The sequence below is a fragment of the Caretta caretta genome, chromosome 6, assembly GCF_965140235.1.
Source record: "Caretta caretta isolate rCarCar2 chromosome 6, rCarCar1.hap1, whole genome shotgun sequence".
Lineage (NCBI taxonomy): Eukaryota > Metazoa > Chordata > Testudines > Cheloniidae > Caretta > Caretta caretta.
Genome location: NC_134211.1, coordinates 91,001,103 through 91,028,565, shown reverse-complemented (window position 1 = coordinate 91,028,565; position 27,463 = coordinate 91,001,103). Strand labels below are relative to the sequence as shown.

At 49.8% G+C, this 27,463-nt stretch overlaps 1 protein-coding gene across 1 annotated transcript; it reads left to right on the top strand.

The window, feature by feature from the left end:
- The first annotated feature begins 249 nt into the window (after positions 1–249).
- Positions 250–25,774, top strand: VIPAS39 (VPS33B interacting protein, apical-basolateral polarity regulator, spe-39 homolog). Its single transcript, XM_048855318.2, has 20 exons — positions 250–379; positions 869–961; positions 2,524–2,620; positions 5,024–5,167; positions 6,312–6,350; positions 6,891–6,955; positions 12,321–12,377; positions 14,692–14,784; positions 15,606–15,639; positions 16,185–16,287; positions 16,393–16,420; positions 16,681–16,754; positions 17,594–17,669; positions 19,107–19,241; positions 20,347–20,388; positions 21,234–21,323; positions 21,933–22,019; positions 22,812–22,901; positions 23,586–23,690; positions 24,836–25,774. Exons 1-20 carry the CDS (start codon positions 272–274, stop codon positions 24,854–24,856), a joined length of 1,581 nt encoding a protein of 526 aa, XP_048711275.2. The 5' UTR covers positions 250–271; the 3' UTR covers positions 24,857–25,774.
- The last annotated feature ends 1,689 nt before the right edge of the window (positions 25,775–27,463 follow it).

Here is a 27,463-nt window from a genome sequence, read left to right as displayed (position 1 = left end):
GGCCCCGACACCTTGGTTCCGGCTCGGGCGGGGCGCGCGGAGCGGTTTCCCTCCCTCCGCGTCTGGCCGTGTCGCTACCGACACCGCGTCCGCCGCCCCGAGCGCCCGCCGGGCCTCACAGCTCTGCGCCTTATGGCGGAATCAGTTCAGCTCCGCCGCCGATGCGTGGCGGGATGTGAACGCCCACCCCGTTCCTCGCGAGGCTTCTTGGGACTCGTAGTCCAAACCTCCGCGGACGGAGGCCCTGGGAACAAGGCGGAGGGCGGCGCGGATGAGAGGGGAGGCGGAAACTACATATCCCATGGTGCTTTGCGCGGAGCTACCCACCCCCGCCCCGGGAGGAGGCGCTCTGCGGGCTGTCCGGCTGGCTGGAGGGGCGGTCAGCACCTTTTGTCCTAGCGGCGGCCCCTGCCCCGAGCCCCGTCCCTCTGTGCCGGTGGGCGGGGCCTGCTTGGCCCTGGCGCTCCCAGTCACGACGCAGTAGCTCGGGGCCTCGCCCTGCGGCGGCGCTGGGGGGCTCGCTGGTGCCGCTGCCCCGGCGTAGCAGGGCCGAGAGAGCCCGGCCAGACCCGGGCCTCGGCATCTGCGCAGCCGGTCCCCTCGTGCCAGGCGGGTTATTGAGCTGCCGGGCCATGGGCTGATCTGATCTGCCACAGCCTCGTTTCCCACCATTCCCTTCTCCTCTGGCCGGCCCTGTGGGTCCACCCCTCTTTGCCTGGTCAGGCGCTGCAGTCCCTTAAAGCCCTCAAGTGTGGTGACCCAAGGGCCCTCCCTTGAGGGCCTAGGCCCTGAAGTGCTGGTTCTGATCCAGCCTGGAAAGATTTGCCTGTCGCTTAGCACCTGTGTTTCCCTTTGGCTGCTTTTCCAGATGAACAGGATGAAAGTTGACGAGGAGGAGTACTGGCACAGCTCCAAGTGTAAAGCCTTCACATTTGATGATGACGATGATGAGCTCTCCCAGGTATAGTCTTCAGGTTGCATGGGTTGATAAAACCCTAGAGAAGGGGTCGGCAGCCTTTCAGAAGTGGTGTGCCGAGTCTTCAGTTATTCACACTAATTTAAGGTTTCGCGTGCCAGTAATACATTTTAACGTTTTTAGAAGGTCTCTTTCTATAAGGTATTAGACATAATAATATTAGATTGGATATTAGGAAAAACTTTTTCACTGTGAGGGTGGTGAAACACTGGAATGCGTTACCTATGGAGGTGGTGGAATCTCCTTCCTTAGAGGTTTTTAAGGTCAGGCTTGACAAAGCCCTGGCTGGGATGATTTAACTGGGAATTGGTCCTGCTTCGAGCAGGGGGTTGGACTAGATGACCTTCTGGGGTCCCTTCCAACCCTGATATTCTATGATTCTATGATTCTATAAGTCTATAATATATAACTAAACTATTGTTATATGTAAAGCAAATAAGGTTTTTAAAATGTTTAAGAAGCTTCGTTTAAAATTAAATTAAAATGCAGAGCCCCCAGGACCCGGGCAGTGTGAGTGCCACTGAAAATCAGCTTGTGTGCAGCAGGTTGCCTACCCCTTCCCTAGAGACTCACCTCTTTCTTCCAAAAAATGGTAGAATGGAGAAATCCAGCTGTTTAAGGGTTCCCGTGTATACAGTTAAATCGCTTCCCCCCTCACCCCCTGCTTGAAAGAAGCTGTGCTAGACCCATGAGAAGGAACAGGGAGTCTGAAGGGCATAAATGTTGGGTCCTGCCTTCTTCCTCACTTTTTCTGTAAATCTTGGAGGATCTGTGTAATGTTTCTGGGAGGGGAAATAAGTAGAAAACACCAAAAAATACGGTATATTTTTCTTTTTAAAAATAATTGAGGGAGTTGTTGGACCTCAGTTCATTTCCTAGTAGATTTCTGTCTGTTGTTGTGCGAGTAGACTCGTTGGAAATTTGGTCCCCTTCATGGCCATTTTAGCAGAGATGCCTCAAACTTGATCAGGGACACTGAATTCCCTCTCGCCCTTGAATCCCTGAGAATAAACAGAGGGCTTCAGGCATCTGTGCTTGGCACTAAATTAATTGAAAATTTCAGAATTAACCTTTTAATGAGTTCTTCTCACTGACTTAGTGTTGCTGGGCAAATAAGAGATAAAAAAACCAAGAAATATTTGTCTTATCTTTTGATTGTCTGTGTGGAGATCCTTACGGTCTCTTGACATCAGGCCTGTAGGGCAAATCTGAGACCTCATAATAAATTGAGGGTAAATTACCTTTCCAGTGATCCCCACCTGCACCTCCTGCTAGTTTGAGGTATTTATAACTGACCGATCAGATGTTCATAGTCCTCAAGTTCCATATACTGGTGAAAAGGGGCTGTTTGTTGGCCAATTGCCTTGTGCAGAAGTGTGGAACATCTTCCACTGGTCTTTCAGCTGTGTGGGGGCTGGAAAAGGCATGTGCAAAGCACTGAAGGCATGTGCAAAAAGTTTGTTTGGACGGGAGTGGGTCCAGGAAAGCCTCAGGCTACCTGTGCGGAACAGAGATGGTCTTCATGCTAGCCTTGTGTTTGTCCACAGCTAAAGGAGTCCAAGCGGGCAGTGAACAGCCTTCGAGACATCGTAGATGATGACGATGACCTTGAGAAGTTCAGCTGGAGTGGAGAGCCAGTGGGCAGTAAGTGCAGGGGTATCTGAAAGTTATGTTGGGGAGGGAAAGCGTATGAAAACATTCCTGTCTGGACTTGAGCTGTGCAGCTACTTTTCTTACTCCAAAGTCAGATCCCTTCCCCAGGAATACGGGGATCTTGGAGTCTAATCCTCCCACTTCCCATTCTTTCATGTAAACTTGTATCTGCCTCAGCCCATTAGAAGGAGAATAAGATGAGGTCCCCAGTGTACTCTTTCCATTTATACAAGTGGAGGGAGTTCCACTCTCCCTCTCCCAATATCCAGCACAGGCCAGCATAGACTTTATCCATATCTGGCATCCACTAAGCTTAGGTGAAGGAACCACCGGAAGTATGTTTGACAACCTATTATGCTCTCCCACACTTGAAACCTGTTTCTCCCAGAATCTTTTATGCCAGTTTCTGCAGGACTTTGTCAGAGATGCTACAAGGTTCAGCATGATGATTGATGGGCTGATGTGGTGCTTGAGGTACAAGTTTCAGTTGCAAGCAGTTGAACCAATCCATTTCAGGTGGACAGTTGGAGACTGAATGGGAGCTGGGTTATGACCCTCTGACAGGTGCTGTCCACATCCTTTTGGGGATCATGACTCCTGGATTGTTATAGGGAATAGCAGAGATCAAAGTGCAGATAAAACTTGCTCGTTGGAGTCCTGAGGATAATCCTACAGTATTTTGAGGTTGTCAGATTCCTTAATGCTGGGAGTCTCCTCCTTGGATAGTTAATATCAGGCATGGCAAGCCGGTCAATTGACTGATCAAATAATGTCAGTTGACTATTATTTGACTATGGTCAAATTTCCACCAAAAATGCCCTGATGTGGGTGGCAACCTACCTTTCTGATTGCGTCATGGTCCCATTCTTTCATTTCTTAGAATTTCATTGGATTGTGTTTTTGCATTTTTCTGAGTTAAAATTACTCAGTTAAGTAACTTGTTTTTTGTAATTTGGCATAATTATCTATTTAAGGCTAAACCTGTTGAAGACCATAAAGTTTGACTGTTTTGTTACTGTTCTAATAAATTAGTGCTTTAAAATGTTTGGCCATTTTTGACATTATTTGACCAATATTTGATTGGTCAATTGACCAGTTTTTTGGACCACTAAAATGCACAACCCTAGTTAATATTGATAATTTTATTATAATCTGTTCCCTGTGTTCCCCCATCCACCAGGCCACATTTGTGGCACTGCGCAGACCATTGAAGTGTAATAATAAAGTGTAATAATTTAAAAACTACCCAAACCTACAATGCTAGGTGCTGTGGCATCTTAGATAAAGGGGGCTGGCAGGGCTGGCCAGCAACATGCCTGGGAAAGAAGAGATTTCATTCTTCTGAGAAGAGAAAGGGATGGTGTGAGGCAGCGTTGTGTGGAAGCTAGGTCCATATACCCTAAAGGTCACCACAGTAACAGTTCAGTCCCTGTCAAGCTATGGGCAGGGGTGGGAGCTCTACAGGGTGGGTGGTGTCAGAGCAGTTTCCTGTTAAGAAGAAGCTTAGATATAGCCATGTCCTCAGGTTTGGACCAACCCAGTGAACTTAAATGTTGTGCATGGATCCCCCTACCGTGTTCTTATTACCTGAGAGATCAAAGGGTTGCAGCGCTCCCACCATGCTGCAGCAATCCTTTGCATGGAGCCAGCGCTTCTTGTCTTGCACCACAGCTGCTCTTCTTGCTTGTGTCTCCTGTTCACCTTCCCAGTCAGCCTCTTTACCCAACCACCCACTATCACAGTCTGGCTCACTCTTCTTCTGCTATGCCAGTTGTTCAAAAGCTTGTGTGTGTGGTGGGGCTAGGGTACAGCTGTGTGGAGAGAGACTGCCTGCTGTGCCTAGAGCAACAGGGAGCAGAGCTGAGCACGTTATCGCCCCCATCTGGGGTGTGTCACAATACCTGCCTGTCGTCTGCAGGCATCAAAGTTATCTCAGTTCTGTAGTGCCTGGAAGGGAATGTCTTACATTTCTCCAGTCCAGAGAAACCAAAGGATCCAGTATCTAGTTTTGTATCTTCCATTGTAAGCTCTTTGGAGCAGAGAATGTGGCACACCTCATATAGCACCATTTAAATGTACTGTGTCACATAAGTGATCTGTAATATTTATACAAGCTGTACCCATACAACACCACTGAAATGCAGCCATTTCTGAGGCGGAACGGGGCAGCTGCTTAAACTTCAGCACTACACAAGTTCAAGTTTAGGAAGCTATGTGCTGAGTACTGTATCCAGTTGATACAGAGAGGTAAAAGAGGCAGAATGTGCAGAATGTTCCAAAACGAAAAGTGATGAGGACACAAGAGTTAACATGCGTCTTCCACTCTAGAATTTTTCATTAAAGACTGGTTTTATGTTTTTTTGGTGAGTTACAAGGATTGTTCTCTCTTCATAGGTATTTCCTGGTCCATCAAAGAGACAGCCTCCAGCAGCTCTAATGCTCCTGAAGGGAGAGACTCAGGCCTACAGAAGGGCTCTTCTTCCCATGTAGCCTTCCCCAAGCAAGCCTCCTCTTACTCCATCAGCAGTTTCTTCAAAGGTAAAGTCCCTACTTGGCTGGGGCAGATGGACCTTCCCACAAGAGTGCCAGAGGGGAGTCCAGTTACTTTGTGCGTATCCCAGACCAGGAAGTGCCCCATCTCTGCCCAGCCACAGGCTGCATCAGCCACTTGACAGGTGTCTGTGACCATTCTGCTTTTTATAAAGTGGGGAGAGCAGAGGCGACGCAGGGGAGGAGGAGAAGCAGGGTCATGTTATGCATCATCTCTGGGGGATTGGCTGAGGTCTCTTTCAGTATAGAGGGGCAGGCCATGTAGACTATATCTTCCAGCATGCTATGCACTCTGGAGTAACAAAGCTGCTTGGACCAAGGTGGAGCATGGCATGCTAGGAGCTGTAGTCTCCAGCAGTCACCCATCTGTACTTTAGATGAAAGGCTATTTGGGACTGTGTTTGGCCCAGGTGGGCTGCGCTTGGTCCTTTCTGCCCCAGAGGCAGCAGGCAAATACCCTTCTCCTGGAGCTGAGATGGCTTCTACTGTTACATGTGGGGATGGAGCTAGTTACTTCACCTTGGCATTGCCAGACATAGTCCAGCTGGCTGAGGGAGAGCCATGTGGCTCAGCGCTGTTGTCTCTCCAGCCTGGAAACAAGTCTGATTCTAAAGCTGAATTTCCTCTGAATGTCCTCTAACCATGTGTCATGTTTTTTGACTGCCCCCGTTCTTATACATTAACTGATTTAGTGCTGGTGAAAGGTGCTGAAATCTTAGCCCTGGACACTGAAGACTTCTGTATAGTCACAGTGTAGGTACAGATGCCAGTGCCTTCTCCCTCTTCTCACAACACTGTACCCCCAGAGTGGCTCAGTGATCTGTAGTGGACCCCTCCAGGGGTAAGGAGTTCAAGCTCCATAACCCTCTCAGCCCTGGCCCCTCTGGCAGCAAGGGGTCAGTTAGTGCCAGTTTTGTTGTGTGATGTGGACAGATATCCAGTAGGAAATGGCCTGAGAGCCGACACGTCCCCCTCCCACGCTCCCCCATTTTTTTCCAATAGGCTAGTCCTGTCTAATAGAGTTAGTCTGGGATGCCCACTTGGAGTGTAGTTCTGTGTTCCTTCGGTGAGAGGTGCTGCCTGGGGAAAGCCAGTTGAAAATCTCTCACTGTTGCCTGTTTGATTCTTTTAGGAAGAAACAAATTTGGGAGTTTTCAGTCCCTTTCAGATGGTAAGAGAGCAGTTTTTATTCCTTTCTAAGCAGGGTGGGGGAAAGGGGGATAACACTTGACACTTATGTAGGGGATTTTCACACTGAGTTCAAAGCCCTTTGGAAAGTTGGGTCACTATTATCTTCCCCGTGTTACAGATGAGGAAACTGAGGCACAGACTTGCCCAAAGTCCCCCAGCAAATCAGTATAAGGGTCAGAAATAGATTAGACTGTGGGAATGAGTCAGGAGATACTAATCGCTAAATATGCTGCCTTTTTGATAGAAAATAACCTGCCTGTATAGAGCCTCCTGTGGTTTGGAAGGGGCCTCTAGCCAGACTTTCTCACATTCTGGTTCACTGCAGTTCTGTGCCCAGTCCATGGACATATGGGCTCCTCTCAGTCCATGGGGCTGGCCCAGGGTTTACTACTCAGTCTATTCTTTTGACAAAGGAACCTATGCTAGGGAGGAAGCTTAGACCTGGGGAAATATAGGAAGGTTGATGTGAATCAGGATCTCAGATGCGCTACTACTCAGTGTGTTGCCTTCCCCTTCACAGCTCTCTCTGACACAGGCGTTAAAAGCTACGCTCCAGAGCTGCGCAGACCAAAGGCGGAATACAAGGTGGGTGACTCACATTCACTATCCCGGTGTTAGAGCAATGGACTGCAAAGGTCACATGGGGTGGAAGGGGTGAGTGACCAGTCCCCCTTTTAGTTAGCAGAGGGCAATCTAGGAACTGGGAGCGTGAAGGTGAGATGTACAGCCCCGGTTCCAGCCTGCAGGAGTCCCTTCAGCAATAACTCATGCAGAGTCTCAGACATCACATCTTTTTCCATTAAAAGTGAGCGTGTTGGTGGAGACACAGGAGTTCTCCCTCTTCTTACTGAGGAGCCCTGCAGAGATGGGTAGAAGGGAACATTTGTTAATGCTTTGCCTGAAAGCCGCTTCCCCACCAACAGTGCAGCCGCAGCATTGGCAATGGCTTTATTCCTGCTGTGAGACTGGAACTAGAATCATAGAATATTAGGGTTGGAAGAGACCTCAGGGGGTCATCTAGTCCAATCCCCTGCTCAAAGCAGGACCAATCCCCAACTAAATCATCCCAGCCAAGGCTTTGTCAAGCCGGGCCTTAAAAACCTCTAAGGATGGAGATTCCACCACCTCCCTAGGTAACCCATTCCAGTGCTTCGCCATCCTCCTAGTGAAATAGTGTTTCCTAATGTCCAACCTAGACCTCCCCCACTGCAACTTAAGACCATTGCTTCTTGTTCTGTCATCTGCCACCACTGAGAACAGCCTAGAGCGCCATCCTCTTCTGAACCCCCCTTCAGGTAGTTGAAGGCTGCTATCAAATCTCCCCTCACTCACTCAGCCTCACCTCGTAAGTCATGTGCCCAGCCCCCTAATAATTTTCATTGCCCTCCGCTGGACTTTCTCCAATTTGTCCACATCCCTTCTGTAGTGCGGGGACCGAAACTGGACGCAGTACTCCAGGTGTGGCCTCACTAGTGCCGAATAGAGGGGAATAATCACTTCCCTCGATCTGCTGGCAGCGCTCCTACTAATATAGTCCAAAATGCCGTTGGACTTCTTGGCAACGAGGGCACGCTGCTGACTCATATCCAGCTTCTCGTCCACTGTAATCCCCAGGTCCTTTTCTGCAGAACTGCCACTTAGCCAGTCGGTCCCCAGCCTGTAGCAGTGCATGGGATTCTTCTTTTCTAAGTGCAGGACTCTGCACATGTCCTTGTTGAACCTCATCAGATTTCTTTTGGCCCAATCCTCCAATTTGTCTAGGTCACTCTGGACCCTATCCCTACCCTCCAGCTTATCTACCTCTCCCCACGGCTTAGTGTCGTCTGCGAACTTGCTGAGGGTGCAATTAATCTCATCATCCAGATCATTGATAAAGATGTTGAACAAAACTAGCCCCAGGACCGAGCCCCTGGGGCATTCCGCTTGATATCGGCTACCAACTAGACATTGAGCCATTAATCGCTACCCGTTGAGCCCGACAATCTAGCCAGCTTTCTATCCACCTTATAGTCCATTCATCCAATCCATACTTTTTTAACTTGCTGGCAAGAATACTGTGGGAGACCGTATCAAAAGCTTTGCTAAAGTCAAGATATATTACATCCACCACTTTCCCCATATCCACAGAGCCAGTTATCTCATCATAGAAGGCAATCAGGTTGGTCAGTCATGACTTGCCCTTGGTGAATCCATGTTGTCTGTTCCTGATCACCTTTCTCTCCTTCAAGTGCTTCAAAATGGATTCCTTGAGGACTTGCTCCATGATTTTGCCAGGGACTGAAGTGAGGCTGACCAGGTTCTCTTTTCTTCCCTTTTTAAAATATGGGCACTATATTTGCTTTTTTCCAATCGTCTGGGACCTCCCCCAGTTGCCACGAATTTTCAAAGATAATGGCCAATTGCTCTGCAATCACATCAGCCAACTCCCTCAGCACCCTTGGATGCATTAGATCTGGACCCATGGACTTGTGCACATCCAGCTTTTCTAAATAGTCCTTAACCTGTTCTTTCACCACTGAGGGCTGTTCACCTCCTCCCCATACTGTGTTGTCCAGTGCAGCAGTCTGGGAGCTGACCTTGTCTGTGAAGACTGAGGCGAAAAAAGCATTGAGTACTTCACCTTTTTCCACATCATCTGTCACTATGTTGCCTCCCCCATTCAGTAAGGGTTCCACGCTTTGCCTGACCTTCTGACCGCCTTTTAACTCCCAGTCAAGAGTGCTACTCTGAGCCTAAGGACATCTCACACAGGAATAACTCCCTGCCCCATGGTGGTGCTGTTCTCCTCCTGAATATGCTGCTTTTCTTTACACACACCCTTCCTTAAGGGATGCTGCTGAGATAAACACCATCCTGGCCACTATGGATGTAGAAGCCCTCTACACCAACATTCCACACAAAGATGGACTACAACCTATCAGGAACAGTATTCCCGATAATGCCACGGCAAACCTGATGGCTGACCTTTGTGACTTTGTCCTCACCCATAACTATTTCACATTTGGGGACAATATATACCTTCAAGTCAGCGATATTGCTATGGCCCCATAGTATGCCAACATTTTTATGGCTGACTTAGAACAACGCTTCTTTAGCTCTCATCCCCTAACGCCCTACTCTACTTGCACTACATTGATGACATCTTCATCATCTGGACTCCTGGAAAAGAAGCCCTTGAGGAATTCCACCATGATTTCAACAATTTCCATCCCACCATCAACCTCAGCCTAGACCAATCCACACAAGTGGTCCATTTCCTGGACACTGATGTGCTAATAAGCAATGGTCACATAAACACCAACCTATACCGGAAACCTACTGACCGCTATACTTACCTCCATGCCTCCAGCTTCCATCCAGGACACACCACACGATGCATTGTCTACAGCCAAGCTCTACAATACAACCACATTTGCTCCAACCCCTCAGACAGAGACAAACACCTACAAGATCTCTATCAAGCGTTCTTACAATTACAGTACCCACCTGCTGAAGTGAAGAAACAGATTGACAGAGCCAGAAGAGTACCCAGAAGTTACCTATTACAGGACAGGCCCAACAAAGAAAATAACAGAACGCCACTAGCTGTCACCTTCAGCCCCCAACTAAAACCTCTCCAGCGCATCATCAAAGATCTACAACCTATCCTGAAAAACGATCCCTCACCCTCACAGATCTTGGGAGACAGACCAGTCTAGCTTACAGACAGCCCCCCAACCTGAAGCAAATACTCTCCAGAAACCACACACCACGCAACAGAGCCACTAACCTAGGAACCTATCCTTGCAACAAAGTCCAATGCCAACTCTGTCCATTCAAGTGACTCCATCATAGGACCTAATCACATTGGCCACGGCATCAGGGGCTCGTTCACCTGCACATCTACCAATGTTATATATGCCATCATGTGCCAGCAGTGCCCCTCTGCCATGTACGTTGGCCAAACCAGACAGACTCTACGCAAAAGAATAAATGGACACAAATCTGACATCAGGAATCGTAACATTCAAAAACCGGTAGGAGAACACTTCAACCTCTCTGGCCACTCAGTAACAGACTTAAAGGTGGCAATTTTGCAACAGAAAAGCTTCAAAAACAGACTCCAACGAGAAACTGCTAAGCTTGAATTAATATGCAAACTAGATACCATTAACGTGGGTTTGAATAGAGACTGGGAGTGGCTGGGTCATTACACAAATTGAATCTATTTCCCTAAGTTAAGTATCCTCACCCCTTCTTGTCAACTGTCTAAATGGGCCATCCTGATTATCACTACAAAAGTTTTTTTCTCCTGCTGATAATAGCTCATCTTAATTAATTAGCCTCTTACAGTTGGTATGGCTACTTCCACCTTTTCATGTTCTCTGTATGTGTGTGTGTATATATATCTTCTTACTATATGTTCCATTCTATGCATCCGATGAAGTGGGCTGTAGCCCACGAAAGCTTATGCTCAAATAAATTTGTTAGTCTCTGAGGGGCCACAAGTACTCCTGTTCTTTTTGTATGGAAAGTGTCCTTTCCTTCTCTGTCACTGCCCCCCACGGAGATCATTAAGTAAGTGGAGGAGGAATAATCTAGCATAATAAAGGGGGAAATAATAGCTATGGGATGAAATGAAGGTAGGGATAGTTTCTTCTGACTTCCAGGACCAACTTCTGGACAGTGATCTGGATCAGGCGGAGGAGCTGTCTCAGTGGAAGCTCTGATTCTTGGAACATTTACCATAGACTGTGCAAGGCCCTAGAACCATACATCAGGGCCCATTCCTGCATTGGCATCTTAGAGGGAGGGGCAGGGTGGAACCTAAAAGGCACTTCCTTCTCTGGCCTGTATGGTTTGATGAGACATCAGTGAATTTTAAAATCCCATGTACTTTTCCCCACTGCTGCCCATTGTTCACTCCCTGCCTCTTATTCAGGATGGAGCAGTGACACTGGGCTGGTCCCTTTCACCTCCTCATTTGAGTCCCTTTCCTTTGCCCGTCCCAAGGCACTAGCCCGAGGCTGTTGGCTTTGGGTTCCCTGTGCTGCCAGGGAAGGCTCACCAGAAGAAGCCTGCCTGAGAGTAGAATGGGAATGGGAAGATGTAACTGAATCCTTTCCCTGCCAATTCACAGTCTCTCAAATTGTGTGTGGGGGAAACATTTGGGGTTTAAGGTTCCTGGGGTGGGAGCCCATTCTAAGATGCACCTCCCATGTGGATGCAGTGATAGTCTTTGTCCAAGGCAATAAATAGACACCCTGTTCTCCTTTCGGCCTCTGGCTCTATCCAGTCTGCTGTAGGTGGGGTTGAGCAAAAGTCATTGCCACATGAGGCTCTGTGGGAATGTGTCCTCATCCCCAAAACCACTCCAGCTGTCACCCTCCTAGGTAGTTTCAGCAGAGGAGCTAAGGACTTAATGGGCCACTGAGACTGAACCCTGCTGTGGGTTTTTGAGGGAGCTCTATGAGGTTAGGGGTCAGGCGTGTCAGGGTAGTGCGAGAGCAAGCTTTCCCGCACAGTACCTGGGCTGTAGCTATCGTGTGGATAAACAAGAGACTTCTGTCTCTGCAGGTGTGATTGGCCCCTTTCAACCAGCAGTAAAAGGTTGCACGTAAATAGTAGCCTGATGGCATTCTGGGGACTGAACTTCAGAGTCTCTTGGATTGCGCTGGCACCAGTGGTACCAGCCAGTGACCAGATCAACCTGCCTCCCCCTCCCACAAAGGTTCCAGGAAAGTGACAAGATTCTGGAACCTCCTTCCCCAGGCCAGTTCAGTCACATCAGAACTCCACTACTCTCGTTAGTTGCAAAGCCTAGTGGGAAACCCTTCTAGCTGCTGTGAACTGTGTGACAAGTTATTTCATCAGTCCCAGCTTTGAGTGGGAGGAGCTGCACAGCAAACACTGGGATAGCTTGGCCCCTCAGCATCTCGGGAAGTTGATGAGCTTATGTCTTCTGTTGCAGGATTACAGCAGCGACTGGAGTCCCAAGGATACAGTCAGACGAATGCAGAGGGGCAAGGTAAGGACATTCCTTTTCCATTTGCTTGCAAGAGGGGAGCCTTGGTTGTTTCGGGATTCCTGAGGTGCAGCCTGGGACCATGGGACAGCTGTGCCCCCTTAACTCTCCAGCCTGGGCTCTCTCTCTGCTTTGCTAGTGATGAGCAGAAAACCCGTCCAGGCACTATCATCACAACTGCATGTGCTACCCTACACCCAGCTAGATTGCATGAATGTTCCCAGAGCTACTCATGAATTACACAGAGAAAGGCACCAGGCCAATCCCCTCAAGCTCCCAGCCTTGTACGTCAGGACTATACCGTCTTGCACTGCTCAAGACGAGCACTGCAAGTTTATTAATTGATTCACCACTTCATCAATGGAAAGTGGATATACACCAGCCTTTGTAAACCTAAGCAGATTCACCAAATGCTTCAGGCAAACTCACTGGTAAAGATAAACAGTAAAGCAAGTTTATTGACTACAAAAGATAGATTATAAATGATAGGCAAAAGGTCAGAGTTAGTTATCAAAATAAAATAAAATACAAGCACACAATATATACTCTCAACCCTATTATTGGGCAACTTCTAGACTAAGGAGTTTTTCTCACCCCATTGTATCTTGCAGTTCATAGTACACAGGTTTCACCCTTGAAACCTGGGCCAGTCTCCTCTGTTGGAGTCTTCAGTCTTCTGAGTGTCCTTGTTGCTTGCAGCATAGGTGGGGAAAGGAGAAAAGGCCAAGCCGGGGGCCACTGTGTTCTGTTTTATACCCTTTGTCCATGTGCTTGGAGAACACAAGTCCAGGCATGTCTGGTGGGCATTACTGAGTCACAAGGTGAAGCAGTACTCTGGTGTGTCTCCTGCGAGTGAGTCATTGAATTGTAACTCCTCTGCTAGACAGTGGCTGGTGATGTCTGTTCAGCACCCATCCGGGTGTTGGTTACCTCCCTTGTCATTGTCTCTGGAGAGCTATTATCTGGGAGCTTCTCAAACACATGGCATATTTTAGTGAAAACTATACGACACAATTCTTATAATTTCATACGCATTGATGATATTTTTACTTTATATGCAATATCACAATTATATTATAAATGAGGAATATGGGGATTACAGGACACTCCCCCAAGGCGTACATATTTAGGTATGGGGGTTACAGGGCGCTGCCCTGAGGTATACATATTTACATAGAACAATGGCTTTTGGCAGATGGTAATGTTTCCCCTGATACCTCACATGGCATGCTTTATATGCAGTATCACAATTATATATAAATTAGGAATATGGGGGTTACAGGGCACTCCCCCAAGATATAGAGTGTCACATTGGTGCTCTCAGGCTGCCTTGTGCTTCCATCTCTGTATTGTGGGACTGGGCAGGGGAACTGGGCAGCTCCGTTAATTGGTTGCATGGCCATAGCGGGCACAACTGTCCAAAGCTCTGTGCCCACCTAAGGCTTTGCCAAATAGAAGGAGCAAAAGCAGAAAGGAAGCACTGAGATACCGCTAGAGTCCGGAATAGTGACAGGTGGCAATCATTGGGCCACTGCTAGAGCCTTTGTCTCTGTTAGACCCTGGAGGCTTCTCCCATGGCATGAGGTCATCTGCAGTGCCGCTGACCCTTCTGGAGCTGGCGTTATGACAAACGACCCGTGGGGTCAACTGCAGGGCTCTGGCTCTCTTCATAGTTGGTGGCAATCAGAGGTAGGGAGCAGGGAAAATGGGAGTCGTCCTTGGTGCAGTGGAGTTGGGACCTTGGTCCCAGCTGCTCAGGGCTGGCGGTGAGCAGATGAGTCCTGTGGAGGAGAAGGTGATGTGTGCAGAAGTAACCACCCGACTGCTGCTACCCCTTCGCTAAGGTTGTAACTTTCCCTTCTTAGCAGTTGGTGAAGGGCTTTGCTTCCGTCTCCACTGAGGGAAAGGGTAGCTCCAAGGCTAAGGAGTGGTGGGGGAAGATCAGCTCTGGGCTAAAGGGAGCCAAGGAAGAGGCAGAGTCTTCCAGTTCCAGTCTGCTGATCAGCTTCAGAGGAACCCAGATACCAGGGCCCTTCTGCTCTGATGAGTTCTGGTGGTTTGCAGGTTGTTTTGGGGAGCAGCGCAGGCACCATGCTGCCCCCAGGCTGTATAGTTAGAGAGCCTGATCCTGCAAAACCCCTTCAGTGGGAGACTCTCTCACAGCCCTGGGCTCAGAAGGAATGAGAAATATTCTGAAGAGGAGTGATTCATGTTGCTGAATCATTCAAGATTAGAGAGAGGGTTAGATCCCTGTATCTTGGTTGGATTCCAGGCACCTGACTGATGCAGTGTTTCCTTGTCTCCAATGATGTCCCAGATTTGCTCACTGGAGAGGTTCCGTTCCCTGCAGGAGAAGCTGATGCTCCTGGATGAAGCTGTCGCAGTGCATGATGGGAATGTCATTACAGCTGTGAGTCCTCCTCTGCAGTATAGGGTTGGGTTGGTGGTGGCGAGGATGGTTTCATAAGGGGTCCGTGTATCTACACAGCTATTTAGCCCCTGAATGCTGCTGGTGCTTTGAATTAAAATCTGTGTGTTACCAAAAAGGGCCAAGTCTGAGGTCTGGGAAACTCCATATTCTCAGTCTTTGGTTGAAAATCACGTGCTTCTCTGGAACCTCTGGTTGGAATCCCCAGCAATCAGCTTCTTTTCCACTTCCTGTGCCCGATGGATCAGGTTCCCTGTCCCTGCCTGTGCTCAGGGCTTTGGGGTGAGATGTGGAAAGCTTAGGTCCCATCTGCTGCACACTGCACTGAATATTCCAGGGAGCTGCTCATAAGGGGAGAGGTTTGTCCCAGACTCTTAGCCTTAGAGCATTGTGCAGCAAATGAGCCATGTGCTGGGTGGTGTGATCCCTCCTACTCCAGCGAGGTGGGTGAGGTGGTCCCTGTATGTATGCTGCTAGGAAAGCTCTTTAGGGTCCTTCAGGAGGGACGTGACGGAAATGCCATAGTTTAAGTATTGAAGCCTCTCTTATCTAAGCTATAGAAAAGCCAGCAGACCTTCTCCCCAAACCAGTGTGTGTCAGCTCACAAGCTCCCCCAGGCCTGTGTTTGGCCTATGCAGTACGGAAGACACTAGCATTGCTCAATACAAAACACTGATCAAGCCTTGCTTGAAGGCTGGAGCTGAGATGTCTGTGGATGAGTGGGCCTCCCCTGATGTCTCTGCCTATCCAGATGCTAGTGGGGGTTCATCTGCTCATCTGAGGGATGTCTCTTCTGCTTGCAGATCCTAATATTCTTGAAGAGGACGCTAAAGAGAGGTAAATGTGGCTGGGAAGTGTCTAGGGCCAGTGGCGTTTGTGCAGGATTATGTTTCTCAGTTAAGGGGAGGGTAGCCAGATTCTCTCACCTGCTGCAAGTTAAAGGGAGAAAAGGGCTGGGATCACTCTTGTTAGGTGCTTCTTAACTGAGCCAGGTGTCTCCTTGAGAGAGATGCACCTTGGATCCAGTGAGCATAATGGGACAGGGTTGGTGCTGGCTGTGAAGACCCAGAGAGACTGTGAGAACCTGGAACTCTTGTTAGGAGATGGCAGAGGTTGGGGTGGGGATGAATGAGAATGAACCTGTGTGGGATATGACCATGCACCACAGAGTGCTCGGCCATTAAACAGGTGGAATTGGGTTCCTTTCCTAACCCCTGGTCACTAGAGGTTGGACTAAGTTCTGGAGAGGGGGGTTTGCAGAATCCTTTAGTTTTCTTCCAGAAGTTAGCAGCACCATCCATACTGAAACAGCCCACGCTGGCCAGCTCACACCTTCTCATGGCTCCTCAGTGCTGACATGCTGTTTGTTAATCCCCACTTAGAAATCCTATTCCAAGAGCTGGAGGTGCGACAGGTGGCCCTGCGCCATCTAATCCATTTCCTGAAAGAGACAGGGGAGCAGAAGCTGCTCCTGGACCTGCTCAGGTGAGGCTCCCCAACCAGCATCAAGGCTGGGCTTAGCACACTGCCTGTGGTTGGACCCAGAGTGGAGGGTGCTGAGCAGGGCTAATGCTTTGTTTCCCTTTGCAGGTTCCTGGACAGGACCGAGGAGGTTGCCGTGAGTATTCCCAACCGTGGCAGGAACTTCTCCTGTATAGCTTTTACAAGGTGGGGGAGACCCCTCAGAGACCCCTCGCACATCCCACCCTCCAACAAAGGATGCTGTTGTGACAAGAGCCTGGGGACTGGGAGTGGCTAGCCTTTAGGCATGGTGTAATCAGTGGGCAGGGCTTCAGTTCATGTTTTGTTGGAAGGTGACAAGATCTCCTGAGCCCATTCCCTTTTGAACAACTCCTGTTTTCTTTCTGCCCCCTCCAGCTTTCTCGGTACCGGGAGCACTTGAGCATCCAGGAAGCAGAGAAACGAAGAGAATTTCTTAAAGGCTGCATCAGGTGAGCAGGGAAGGTGGGGGACTGGTGGGGTGTGAGTGCCTCCTGGAGGGTGGAATAAGAAGTGCAGCCTGCTGGAACCAGTAGAAGAATGGTAGTCTACTTTTTGTCAAGGTCCAGATTTCTTGGTCAAGGTATAGTCAAGGTCCAGACTCCAGAGAAAATAAATAATAAAAAAAAGTAAATAAATTTTTTTGGGTCATTCAAAAGCATCTGGTGGTCCGGTTTTGGCCCTTGGTCCTCCTATTGATTACCCCTGCAGTAGAGTTTTGTGATGCATAGGATTAAAGAGACAGTGGTCTCTCTTTCATCACTGAGCGGGGGTTTGAGGAACAACACAGTGATTATGAACAGCCTGTGGTGATCAGTACCCCAAAATATCTTCTGCTGACCAGAGGGCAGAGACACCTTGGGGAGTTTCTGATCACTTACCCCATGGGTGGGGATGAGACCTGGGGTGCCAAGGTGAAATGTTAGTCTCTGGTGGGTATCACTAGCACTGTTCTGAGCTTCCTTCTCTCACCTACCGCTCCTTGAAGTCCAGAAGATTTCCCCCTCTGATTGGGCTCTCTTTGTAGATGGCCTCCATCAGAGAGAGCAGGCAGTGATCTGGGAAGCTGAGAGCTTGAGAACTCACTGCCACTCCCAGAGCATTTGGGTGGGTGAGGCCAAAGAGGGATGCCATTCTGAGTCATCATGAATATAGGGAGCAAGAACATGGGGAGTTCATCCCCCAGGAATACACAGGTAAGGTAAAATAGGGAAGAGAGAGCCCCTCCAGGCCTTGTGTGCTGGGAAGAGATGCTGATAGTGGCTGTCCTCATCTCTTTGCTGCCTGCCAGGTTACCATTTTCATCTGAAGATGCCGTTCATGTTCAAGACCATTATACGCTCCTGGAGAGACAGATCATCATTGAGGTAAGGGCCTCACTCCTTTGGCCATAGAGGGAGTGTGTCTCAGGGCTCTCCATCTGCCCCTGGCGCAGACCGGCCTGTTCTAATGCCAAGGTTCCCTATCTGGGAGGAATAAGAATTTTCTAGATGCTGTAGCTGACTAGCTTGTGACCTCTTGGATCTAATGTGACTCCATATCCAAGCTTTGCTGATAGGCAACTGCACCACTCTGTCCCACTGAGAGTCGGATATCATCATGTGCTGATGGTTACATGCAGGGCATTTGCTTCAGAGCTGTGCAGCACATTAAGATAGTGTCACACTGTCCGGTGGCTCACAACCGTGAATCCCAGCCTCAGGGCAGACACTGGTTTTATGTTCTGTAACAAGATTTCACTCACCCAGTAACAAATGTGAACTCCTGCAGCACTGTAACAGTCTTACATGGAGTTACAGACAGTCTCCTTGGACACTCCAGTCTATCTTGCCACCCAGGCAAGCTGCATGAAATGATAAATGGTCCCTTACATCAAAGATCACAAAAGATTCAGATTGCTCCCAGTCCCAAGAGACTAGTCACTGACGTCAGATCTCACACAAAAGGCAACGCTTGTAGCCAATCTGACAATAAACTAACTAAGGATTTATTAACTAAAAAAAAGAAATGAAAGTTATTTACAGGTTAAAGCAGGCAACATATATACACAAATGAGTTGGTCTGTGGTTCCAAAAGGTGACAGAGATATAGTAATCTGTCAGCACTGAATGTCTTCTACAATTAACCCAGGTTGACCCTGGGGATCTCTGCTTTTGTTTCCTAGCTCCAGCCCTGTGAGAGTCCAAACAGCAGAGAGTCTGAAGAATTTTCATGTCAGCTGTCTTTTATTTCCTTCTTCCAAAATTCAAGTTGATGGGTTGGGCTTTCTTGCATGTAGCACCCTATGGGTGTAAGAGGACCATCAACCCAGTCTTTGTATAGTGATGTTTCACAGTGGCACACTTAGTTTTGATAGTCCTTCTTGATGGGTGGGGGAAACAGTTCTGCTGCCTGGGTTCACAAGTTCAGAGCAGACATTTTTACAGTTATAAAGCAAAACTTACATACTACCTTATAGGACGGAGTTCAGAAGTTACGAATAAGATTAATGCGTGCAGCAACTTACAAGCATTTTATAGAGTCTAAATACTAAGCGCATCCTTACAAATCGAACACCTATATTGAGCAATGCTAACATACAGGTGAGCTGGTCTGGTTTCCACCTATGAATTTGTCAGCACTCAGCTGACACCTACAGCCTTGGCAAGAGCTGGCACCTGGTCTATCAATGTCACAGATGGTCCTGTTGAAATCAGGGCTGTCCCATGGAAACTGGACCAGACAACCCTCATCCTCTGTGAACTGGATGAGCAAAGTGTGGCTGGCCTGGTTTCCATGCAGTCTCTCTCATCCTACTTCTCTAGGCAAACGACCGACATCTGGAGGCCTCTGGGCAGTCTGAGATATTTCGGAAATACCCACGAAAGGCCTCGATCCTCAACATGCCACTGGTGACCACGCTATTCTACTCCTGCTTCTACCACTACACAGAGGCCGAGGTGGGGGCAATAGCGGGGTAGGCAGGGGTCTGGAATTCTGTGCCGAGATCCTTGGTATGGGTTACTAAATAATGATAGTGCCCAGCTCTTCCTCGCACTTCCCATCCGTTGATCAAGGGAGTTTAGAGTCACTACCCCTGTTTTACAGATGGAAAAATGAGGTATGGAGAGGTGCAGTGACTCACACAATGTCCACCAGCAGACCAGTGGGCAGCCAGAACTAGAACTCATATCTCCTGAGTCCCAGGCCAGTGCCACTCAGCCAACCGCTCAGCTAATAAAGTTGGCACACTGGTAAAGAAAGGATGAAACTATTCCCTTCCATCTACAAAGATCCTCCCCCCCACCCCTCACACAATCTCCAGAGAGAGTTCCCCATTCCTTCTAGAATGGTCCCCACATTTTATGGAGTTCTGGCACTTCAGGGGGCCATAAGAAGTGTGGGGACGGCATTAGAGAGGGGCATTTTGCCTGGTACGGCAGCCATCACAGAAGAGTTGGCACCTCAGGGAAAGCAGCTACCTTGCACTGTTTCAGAGGCAGCTGCTGGATCCAGTGTCCAAGGGGTTAACGGGGTTATTAACCTTTTCAGGCCCAAATGTGGGACAATGGTCTTTGAAGTGTGTGTGAGCGCCCTAGACTAAAGGCATGGGAGACCCAGCCCCAGATAGCAGAGGAGGAGATGGGAGAGTTGCTTCCTTTGGAACCTCCATTTCCCCATCTAGCATTAGCAGCCTTGGTAATGTACGGAGCCCTGGCAAGCAGGAGTTCTGGGTCTGTCAGGGTGGTCTACATTGCAGCTGGGAGTGAGTCTCCCAACCTGAGTAGGCAGACGTCTAGCTGGGCTCAAACTAGTCCACTGAAAATAGCAGTATGGATGTTCTGGCTTGGGTGGAAGTTCGGGCTCCAAAGCCTTGACCCCCTAGGCTTCAAAGCCTGAGCTGGAACATCCATGTTGCTGTTTTTAGTGCACTAGCTTGAGTCTTCCTAGCGTGAGTCTGCCTGCCTGGGCTGGGAGACTCACTCCCCTCTGCAGTGTAAACATACCGTAAGGGGCGGGGGAAGCCAAGATCTGAAAAGGCTGAGCATTATTATCTCTCTCCAGGGGACATTCAGCAGTCCAACCAACCTGAAGAAAACCTTTAAGGTAGGGAGTGAAATCAGATGGGTGTCTCATTCTTGGTGGGAGGTGGGTTTCTGTGACAGCATCAATGAACAGGCAGGCAACAGAGCTGGGGTGCCTGGGAGGAAGGAAATTGAGAGGCTGAGTCCTGTCAGAAGTAGGGGTTGCTGGCTCGGCAGAGAAAGGGTTTCTCCCCAGACAGAAGAGGAGTGGGATTAGATCCGGCTGTTAGATAAGGGGCAAGCTCTGTGGAGACCTTTGCTTTGGGCTGGGCTGGAAGCTGGACCCTCCTGGGGGACAAGGGAGGAAGCTTGGCTGCAAGAGCCTGCGGGAAATTCTGTGGGGAACTTGGGGTGTGAGGAGCCGCTGGGATCCCAGGTTACAGGAACCCTTGCCCCTGGATTTGAACCCCAAGCTCTGTGAGGCTGTTCCCTTAACTGGGGTGAGCTCCTCTCACCCTTAGCTGGCTTTGGTGCTCGGCCTACGGGTGGTCCTATCTTGCTTCTTATGGCTTGGAAGGGGAAAACGGGCGCTTCTCACTGCCAGTCCATTGCCAGCCTCAGCCTGCAGCACCAGCCCTGTTGGGAGCCCCCTCCGTACCTTCCAGCAGCATGGCACTCTCCCTGGAGTAAGTGTGGAATGGGGTGGGCCATGCTGGGGGCCTGAGCCATGTTAACCCTGCCTCAGTAGGAGTTGCAGTTCCTTTGTGTGACTCTACATGTACTACTGTGCTGCCGGGCTCAGGCTTGGATCGCACTATCCCTCCCCTCCCAGCAGCTGGCTTTGTTCCTGCTGAGTGGTTGGTGCTGCCTGCTCCCTCACCCCAGTCTCTGCTCTCATCCTCAGCATTCAGTGTCTCTGCCTTGCAGATCCCAGACAAACAGTATGTGCTGACAGCCCTGGCTGCCCGCGCCAAGCTGCGAGCCTGGCATGATGTGGATGCCCTGCTCACTACCAAGGTGAGTGGCAAAATCTTTCTGGGGGGTGGGTCCAAACACTTGCTGTTTCCTGGCTATGTCCATCTGGTTAGAGGGCAATGAGCTGTCTGTCTCCTATCTGGCCTGAGCTGCTTTGGGCTGAAGTATCCCAGCACTGTGACTTGTCTGGCCCGCTCTGGGGTTTATTTGGAGAAGCATTACTTGTTAGCTCTGGGCCTGGCCCATCCATGCTGTGGGGTTCAGATTGAGTTGCTCAGAGAGCAGGTTCCCCTGTCTGAAGAGATGGACTTAGTACAGCTCCTACCAGCTCAGCCAGAGAAGGAGGCTGCCTTGAGGCTCAGCTGCAGGGGATTCACATGCGTTGTGAACTCAGCCTCCAGACATGGGACGCTGCTGATTGTGGAACTAGGGTCTGGCAGGAAAGAGCAGCATCCTCAGCCAGAGGCAGATTACCACTGCCCTCTGGAGGCTATGGAGAGGGTAGGGAGGAGGAGGAGCAATCCCTGTGGCTCTTCTGCCCCGCACCGAAATCTACTAACAGCCCTGTCCCTCAATTCTCCATCCTCTGGGAATCTTGCATGGGACGTCCCTTTCAAAAAGATTAGTGCTGAGTTTGGGCTGTGGTTTCAGAACTGGCTGGGTTACACCAAGAAGAGAGCTCCCATTGGCTTCCATCGAGTGGTGGAGATCTTGCAGCGGAACAGTGCCCCCGTGCAGGTGAGCAAAGGAACTGCCCTGTCAGAACACACCATCCAGTCTGCTATTCTGCCACACTGGATCAGACCTTTGGGCAATTCGGTCTACAGTCCTGTTGCACTGACTCAGACCACTAGGTCACCTAGCTTGCTAACATGCTGCCAGCAGTGGCCATTACCTATACCTTACAGTGTGGCGGAGGGGGGGGCTGTTTATTTCTTCCTGATCCAACAAGTGAATTTGCTTACAGCCCAGAGAGGGGCATTGACCCCATGTGGTTGTTGCCTGGCTTCCATAGATGTGGATGGTGAAGGACTTCCCCATGTGAAGTTCCTCTTTGTTTGGGCCAGCTGAGTCCCTTAGTTACGTACATGTGCCTGGAAGGAACATCATAGGGGTGAGAACCCAAGGGAGGTAGATGCAGCTGTTTGCCAGAAGCTGGGATTGGGTGACAGGGCATGGATCACTTGGTGATAACCTGTCTGTTCATTCCCTTTGGGGCACCTGCCATTGGCCACTGTCAGAGGACAGGATACTGGGCTTGATGGACCTTTGAGTTGGGGTAGTGTAGGAATTGCCCCGTGGGTTGGCAGGGCCCTTGCGGAGGGGCTAGGTTCATTACCTCTGGAGCCTCCTAAGCAGGCTCATCTGTGAGGCTGTCCCATCCATGCACTATCTTCTGCTTGCAGAGGGGGCCAGACTGTGTGGTGACCTTCTGTAAGAGGCTAGTTGACTGGAGCAGGGGTGTTTTGGGGGAGAAGGGGTGGCTAGGGGGAAGTGAGCTCTGCTGATGCCTCCTGCCTTCCCATCCAGGTGCTGCAGGAGTACGTGCGCCTCGTGGAAGACGTTGAGACAAGGTTGAACCTTGCCATGAAATATAAGTGCCATGATGTTGTTATTGATGTGAGTCCCTGCTGTACAAAGCGGGAGGTCTACATCCCCCCCTATACACAGACACACCTAGCTGGGGGCAGGCTCTCCCACATCTCCCTTGCCTTGTTGTCATGTGCTCATCTCATTTACCTCTGGATTTACTTTCCCTGTGTTCCCTGGCCTCTCCCAGAACCAGCTAAAGCCAAGTGAGCCCCGCTCACACTCACTCTACCCCCACCTCCAGGAGCTTTGCTGGGGCCTCACAATCCCAGCCTGCAGCACCCCCTGCTATTCCCGCCTGAGCTCCTCTGGTGTAGAGATGCAATTGTGCTGAATGGCACAATTCAGAGACAGTTGTCAGCTTGGGAATGGCTTGAGGCTTGGAATTTGCTCTACAGCAGGACGTGAGCTTCCGTCATCAGGAGTGAAAAGTCGGTGAACCAACTCCTTGAGCCTCTCCTTCCTGGAGGGGGCCTTTCCCAAAGGTTTGAGGTGAGGGCCCAACCTTCCATTGGGGCATCCCATAAGATCTGTGATTTTTCACCAGGACTGGCTGCCTGTGATGGATCCTGCTGCATAGCGATGAGTCTTTGCGGAAATCAGCATGTGGCCAAGGTTTTGGGGAGATTGGAGGGTTATTCCTCAACTGAACAGCGGGGTGCTGCCCAATAAAGAAGGTTGCTTCCCTTAACTCTGGTTTTGCTGTTTAACTAGACATACAGAGACCTGAAGGATCGGCACCAGCTGATGGCATACAGGTGTAAGGTGGAGCGGGGCTCTGCGGAAGAGGACAAGATAGACAGTATCCTCAGCAACTTGGTAAAGAATGACTCCTCGCCCACATACACCCAGAGCTAGCCCTATGGTGCTCTCTCCTGTAGACACTAATCAGAGACAGGAGTGGGTTTGTTTGGTGTGTGGCATTGGGGTTGCTGCCCTGTGTCCCCACATCCTCATCTCTCTCCCTGCTGGGAAGATGCTAGTCCAGGTGGAGGTTCCAGTTAAACACAGGAAAGGGGGATCTGTGCAGAGTCTCTGGAGGAGAAGAGCTGGTGCTGGGAAAGGGAGAAATAGCAACTGCTCAGTGCTGAGTCCCCACACCAAAGAGTTGATTTCTGTTTTTGCGATAGCGAAAAGAGGCTCAAGGCATTGTGCTAGGACTAGTGTCATGGGTGTGAAAGACAGTTCCTGCCCCAGAGAGCTTACAGTCTTAGCATGTGACGAGCAATAACAAGTGGTGCTTTAATGTGGGGCTGGGCTCCTTTTTGATGGTCTATTGTGGACACAACCTGCTAGGTGACTGTTTTGGGGCCTTCTGAGATCAAAGGGTTTTTTACCTCTGGGGTTGGTGTTCTGTTTTACTTCTCCTATTAGGCCCAATTGTATTAAAAGCTTATAGTGAGTCATAGTCTGACAGGGGACTGCAAGTCAGGAATGTCTGACTCAGAATCCTGGCTTGCTGCATGGCCTTGTCCCTTTCTTTCATGCCTTAGCTTCTCCATCTATACCATGCAAGTAATCCTGACCCACCTCCTAGGGGATTGTGCGGATCCATATATTGTGGTGATGATCTTTAGCACTTGCCTTTTTTGCTGCTTGTCTGCTCCCTACATTTGACTCAGCTTGGGGCAGTGACACTAGCGTGGTCAGTTTGCACTTCCTGACTTTAGTTGTTTTTTGTTGCTGATCCCAGGTGCTAGCCCAGAGCTGCTGGATTTGGATTCCCCATGCTGCAGGGGAACATCCAACTGTTTTCATTGACTTAAACCTCAAAGCTTTCCAGGCACATCAGTTTATAAACCCGCCCACCTTGTCATTCGCTGCAACATCACTCGAGCGTGGGCTGAATTCCCTGAGAGCGTTCTCCCGTCCAGTGGGGCAGATACCCCCTGGGCATATTCCTGAGGGATCTGAGCTGCGATCAGCACTAATACTAGCCATGTCCTGTTGTTCTTCTCTTTCAGCAAATCCGATGGAAGAATTGAGGTGTCTACCCACCTCAGAAGCAGCCCAATTTGCCATGCCATTGAGAGAGGAAACTATGGAGCCAGCCTCAGTGCCAATAGAGCAAGTTCTGTTTCCCGTCTTGGTGTGGTTTGTCTGATACTGCCAGTCAGTGCCAGTGGCTCCTGGGACAGAGAGGCATCCAGGCTGATATAAGGCAAACCCCACTATCTGGCTAGTGGGACAAGACCCTGATGAACTGGAGTCAATGCTCCGTAACTGGCTAGGCCATGAGGTGGGCATGGCTTCAGTGTTCAGAGGGAAGTAAAGCCAGGCAAAGCAGCGGCTACTTCAGATTTGTGCAGGATCAGGGCTCATTCAGGTGAGAGGAACAAGACAATTACCCACAAAAGATCTCTCCTAAGGTTAGAAGTGACCCGCTCCCTTGCCATACCAGCTGCTAAGGCTGGGGCAATGATGGCCGTGTCAGAAGAGAAGATGCAGGAACCGCAGACTGGACTGCGTTCTCCCTGCCTCCACGAGCGTGATGGGTAGGGAAAGATTTCTTGCCTCTTAAAACTCCAACCTTCCTATTTGTCTCTGATTCAGAAAAGAAGCTTTCAGCTAAACTTCTGCAGATTGCATATCCCCACATCCCCACAAAGCCCTGCATCTCAAGACCTGCCCCTTCACCCAAAAGGAAGCTGGGAGTTCTGCCTGGAGCTCATCCACTCCCTCATTGGGTTGGTTAGAGAATGAGGTGAAATTCCCTCCTAGCAAGTTCTGAAGATGCTGGCCCCACAGAGCCCCTTGGAACAATCTCTTCTCCCTGGCCTTTACATTGGGAAAGTTTTTGTTACATCCCTTAAAAATGTGACTCTCCCCTGGGGTTCCCTGCCAGTTTTGTGGTCTCAGACCTCACTTTCTGTTCCGTAAATAAAGCTGCGTGTCTGCCTCTCCTTGTGGCTCCTATTTACTTCCTTCCCTAGTGCTTTACTGTCCCCCTGTGTCCTGATCATGAGAGGTTGCCCCATCTTTTGAGAAGTGGGCACATGAGCTGCACCTCGGAGTATCCTAGGGCCACAAAAAACGTGACTGGTGGGGCAGTTTTGCCTTAAAGGAGAAGCTTATCCAGGGTGGCAACCTTGGCATCTCACATCCTTTCTGTTCTCAGCAGGGGCACGTCTAACAGCGAGTGATGCTGGGGAGCACACAGCCTTGCGAATGCCACACAGAAATGGTGGTTATTTATCTGTTGGAGCCAACAGTGGCCACATGCCAGTCTCCCTGGCTGTAACAACCCTACATTAAGTGTATGATGAAGTGGGAATTTTTGGGAATATTTTTCTGACCCCTATGTAGGTCTGTTTCCTCTATATGCTGCATTGTTACCTAGTGGGTGGAAAAGAACTGTTTGCTCTCAGAGCAGGCAAAGGGTTGGTCTACACTAGGAACTGACATTGCTGTAGCTACGTTGGTCAGGGGAGTGAAAAAGTCACACCCCTGAGAGACGTACCCATACCAACTTAACCCCCAGCATAGACAGCGCTAGATTGATGGAAGAATTCTTCGTTGACCTAGGGCTTGTCTACATTTACAGCGCTGCGCCCTACACCGCTTCGTGAAGATGCTACCTACACCGATGGGACAGCCTTCCCCACCCTGAGAGACAGTAGCTATATCTACCCTAGGAATTAGGTAGTGTAGACTAGGGCCTAGCTGCCACCTCTCAGGGAGGTGGGTTAATTGTGCTGATGCCAGAATGCCTCCTGTTGGCATAGATAGTGTCGATAGTGCGCCGGGGTAGCGTAAGTGCAGACACACCCTGAGAGACATAGGTATGAACGTTGCCTAGCTGTCTGAGCCAGGATGGGCCGTTAAAAGGGACAGGCCCAGGCTGACCCTATCTCAGTGATTCTCAACCTGTTTATCATTGTGGGCTGCATATGCGGCCCACAGTGTGTCTTCCTTGGGCCGCAGGTTGAGAACCACAGCATGCTCCCCCTTGAACTGCCCCAGACTCGTATGCCCAGTGCCTCCCACCCAAGACCCCTCCACAGAGTGGGACCAGGAATGGGGCACGGGGCTGGCTGGCAGCCCTGGACCCCTGACCCTACGGGGCTGGGTGGGCAGCCCCAACCCTGGAACCTGACCCTGCGGGGCTGGGTGGCCAGGCAGCAGGGAACCTGGACCCTGCTGCCCAGGCTGGGCGGCCTTTAGCACACAGCTGTGGAGCTCCAGTTGAGAACCGCTGCCCTATATCAATGGAGAATCTGAGAAGACCATGGGAAATCCAGTCACCAGGACATTGACAAGTAGCAACCAACAACCTAGAGGCAGATGAATTTCCTTAGCTTTCAGCCAGGAAGCTGAGCACAATCTCCTAGCTCAAGAACAAAGGACTGGAAGGTGTGAGGTGGGGAGATAAGAGTTGGCCACTGGAAGGAGTCTGGGCTCCCACCTGGGAACTGACCAAGGAGGGGAGACGGAGCCTGAACATGGGGTTTGCTGCAGTTTGGCTGGTGCTCTGGTCTAACCAGAATGGATGATGCTTTAACCTTCATTTCTCCATGCTAATCTAAAGACTTGCATGCTGTGGTCCAGTTGACTAATAAACCTGGCTCCTTTGAAAACGCTGCCTGTCACTG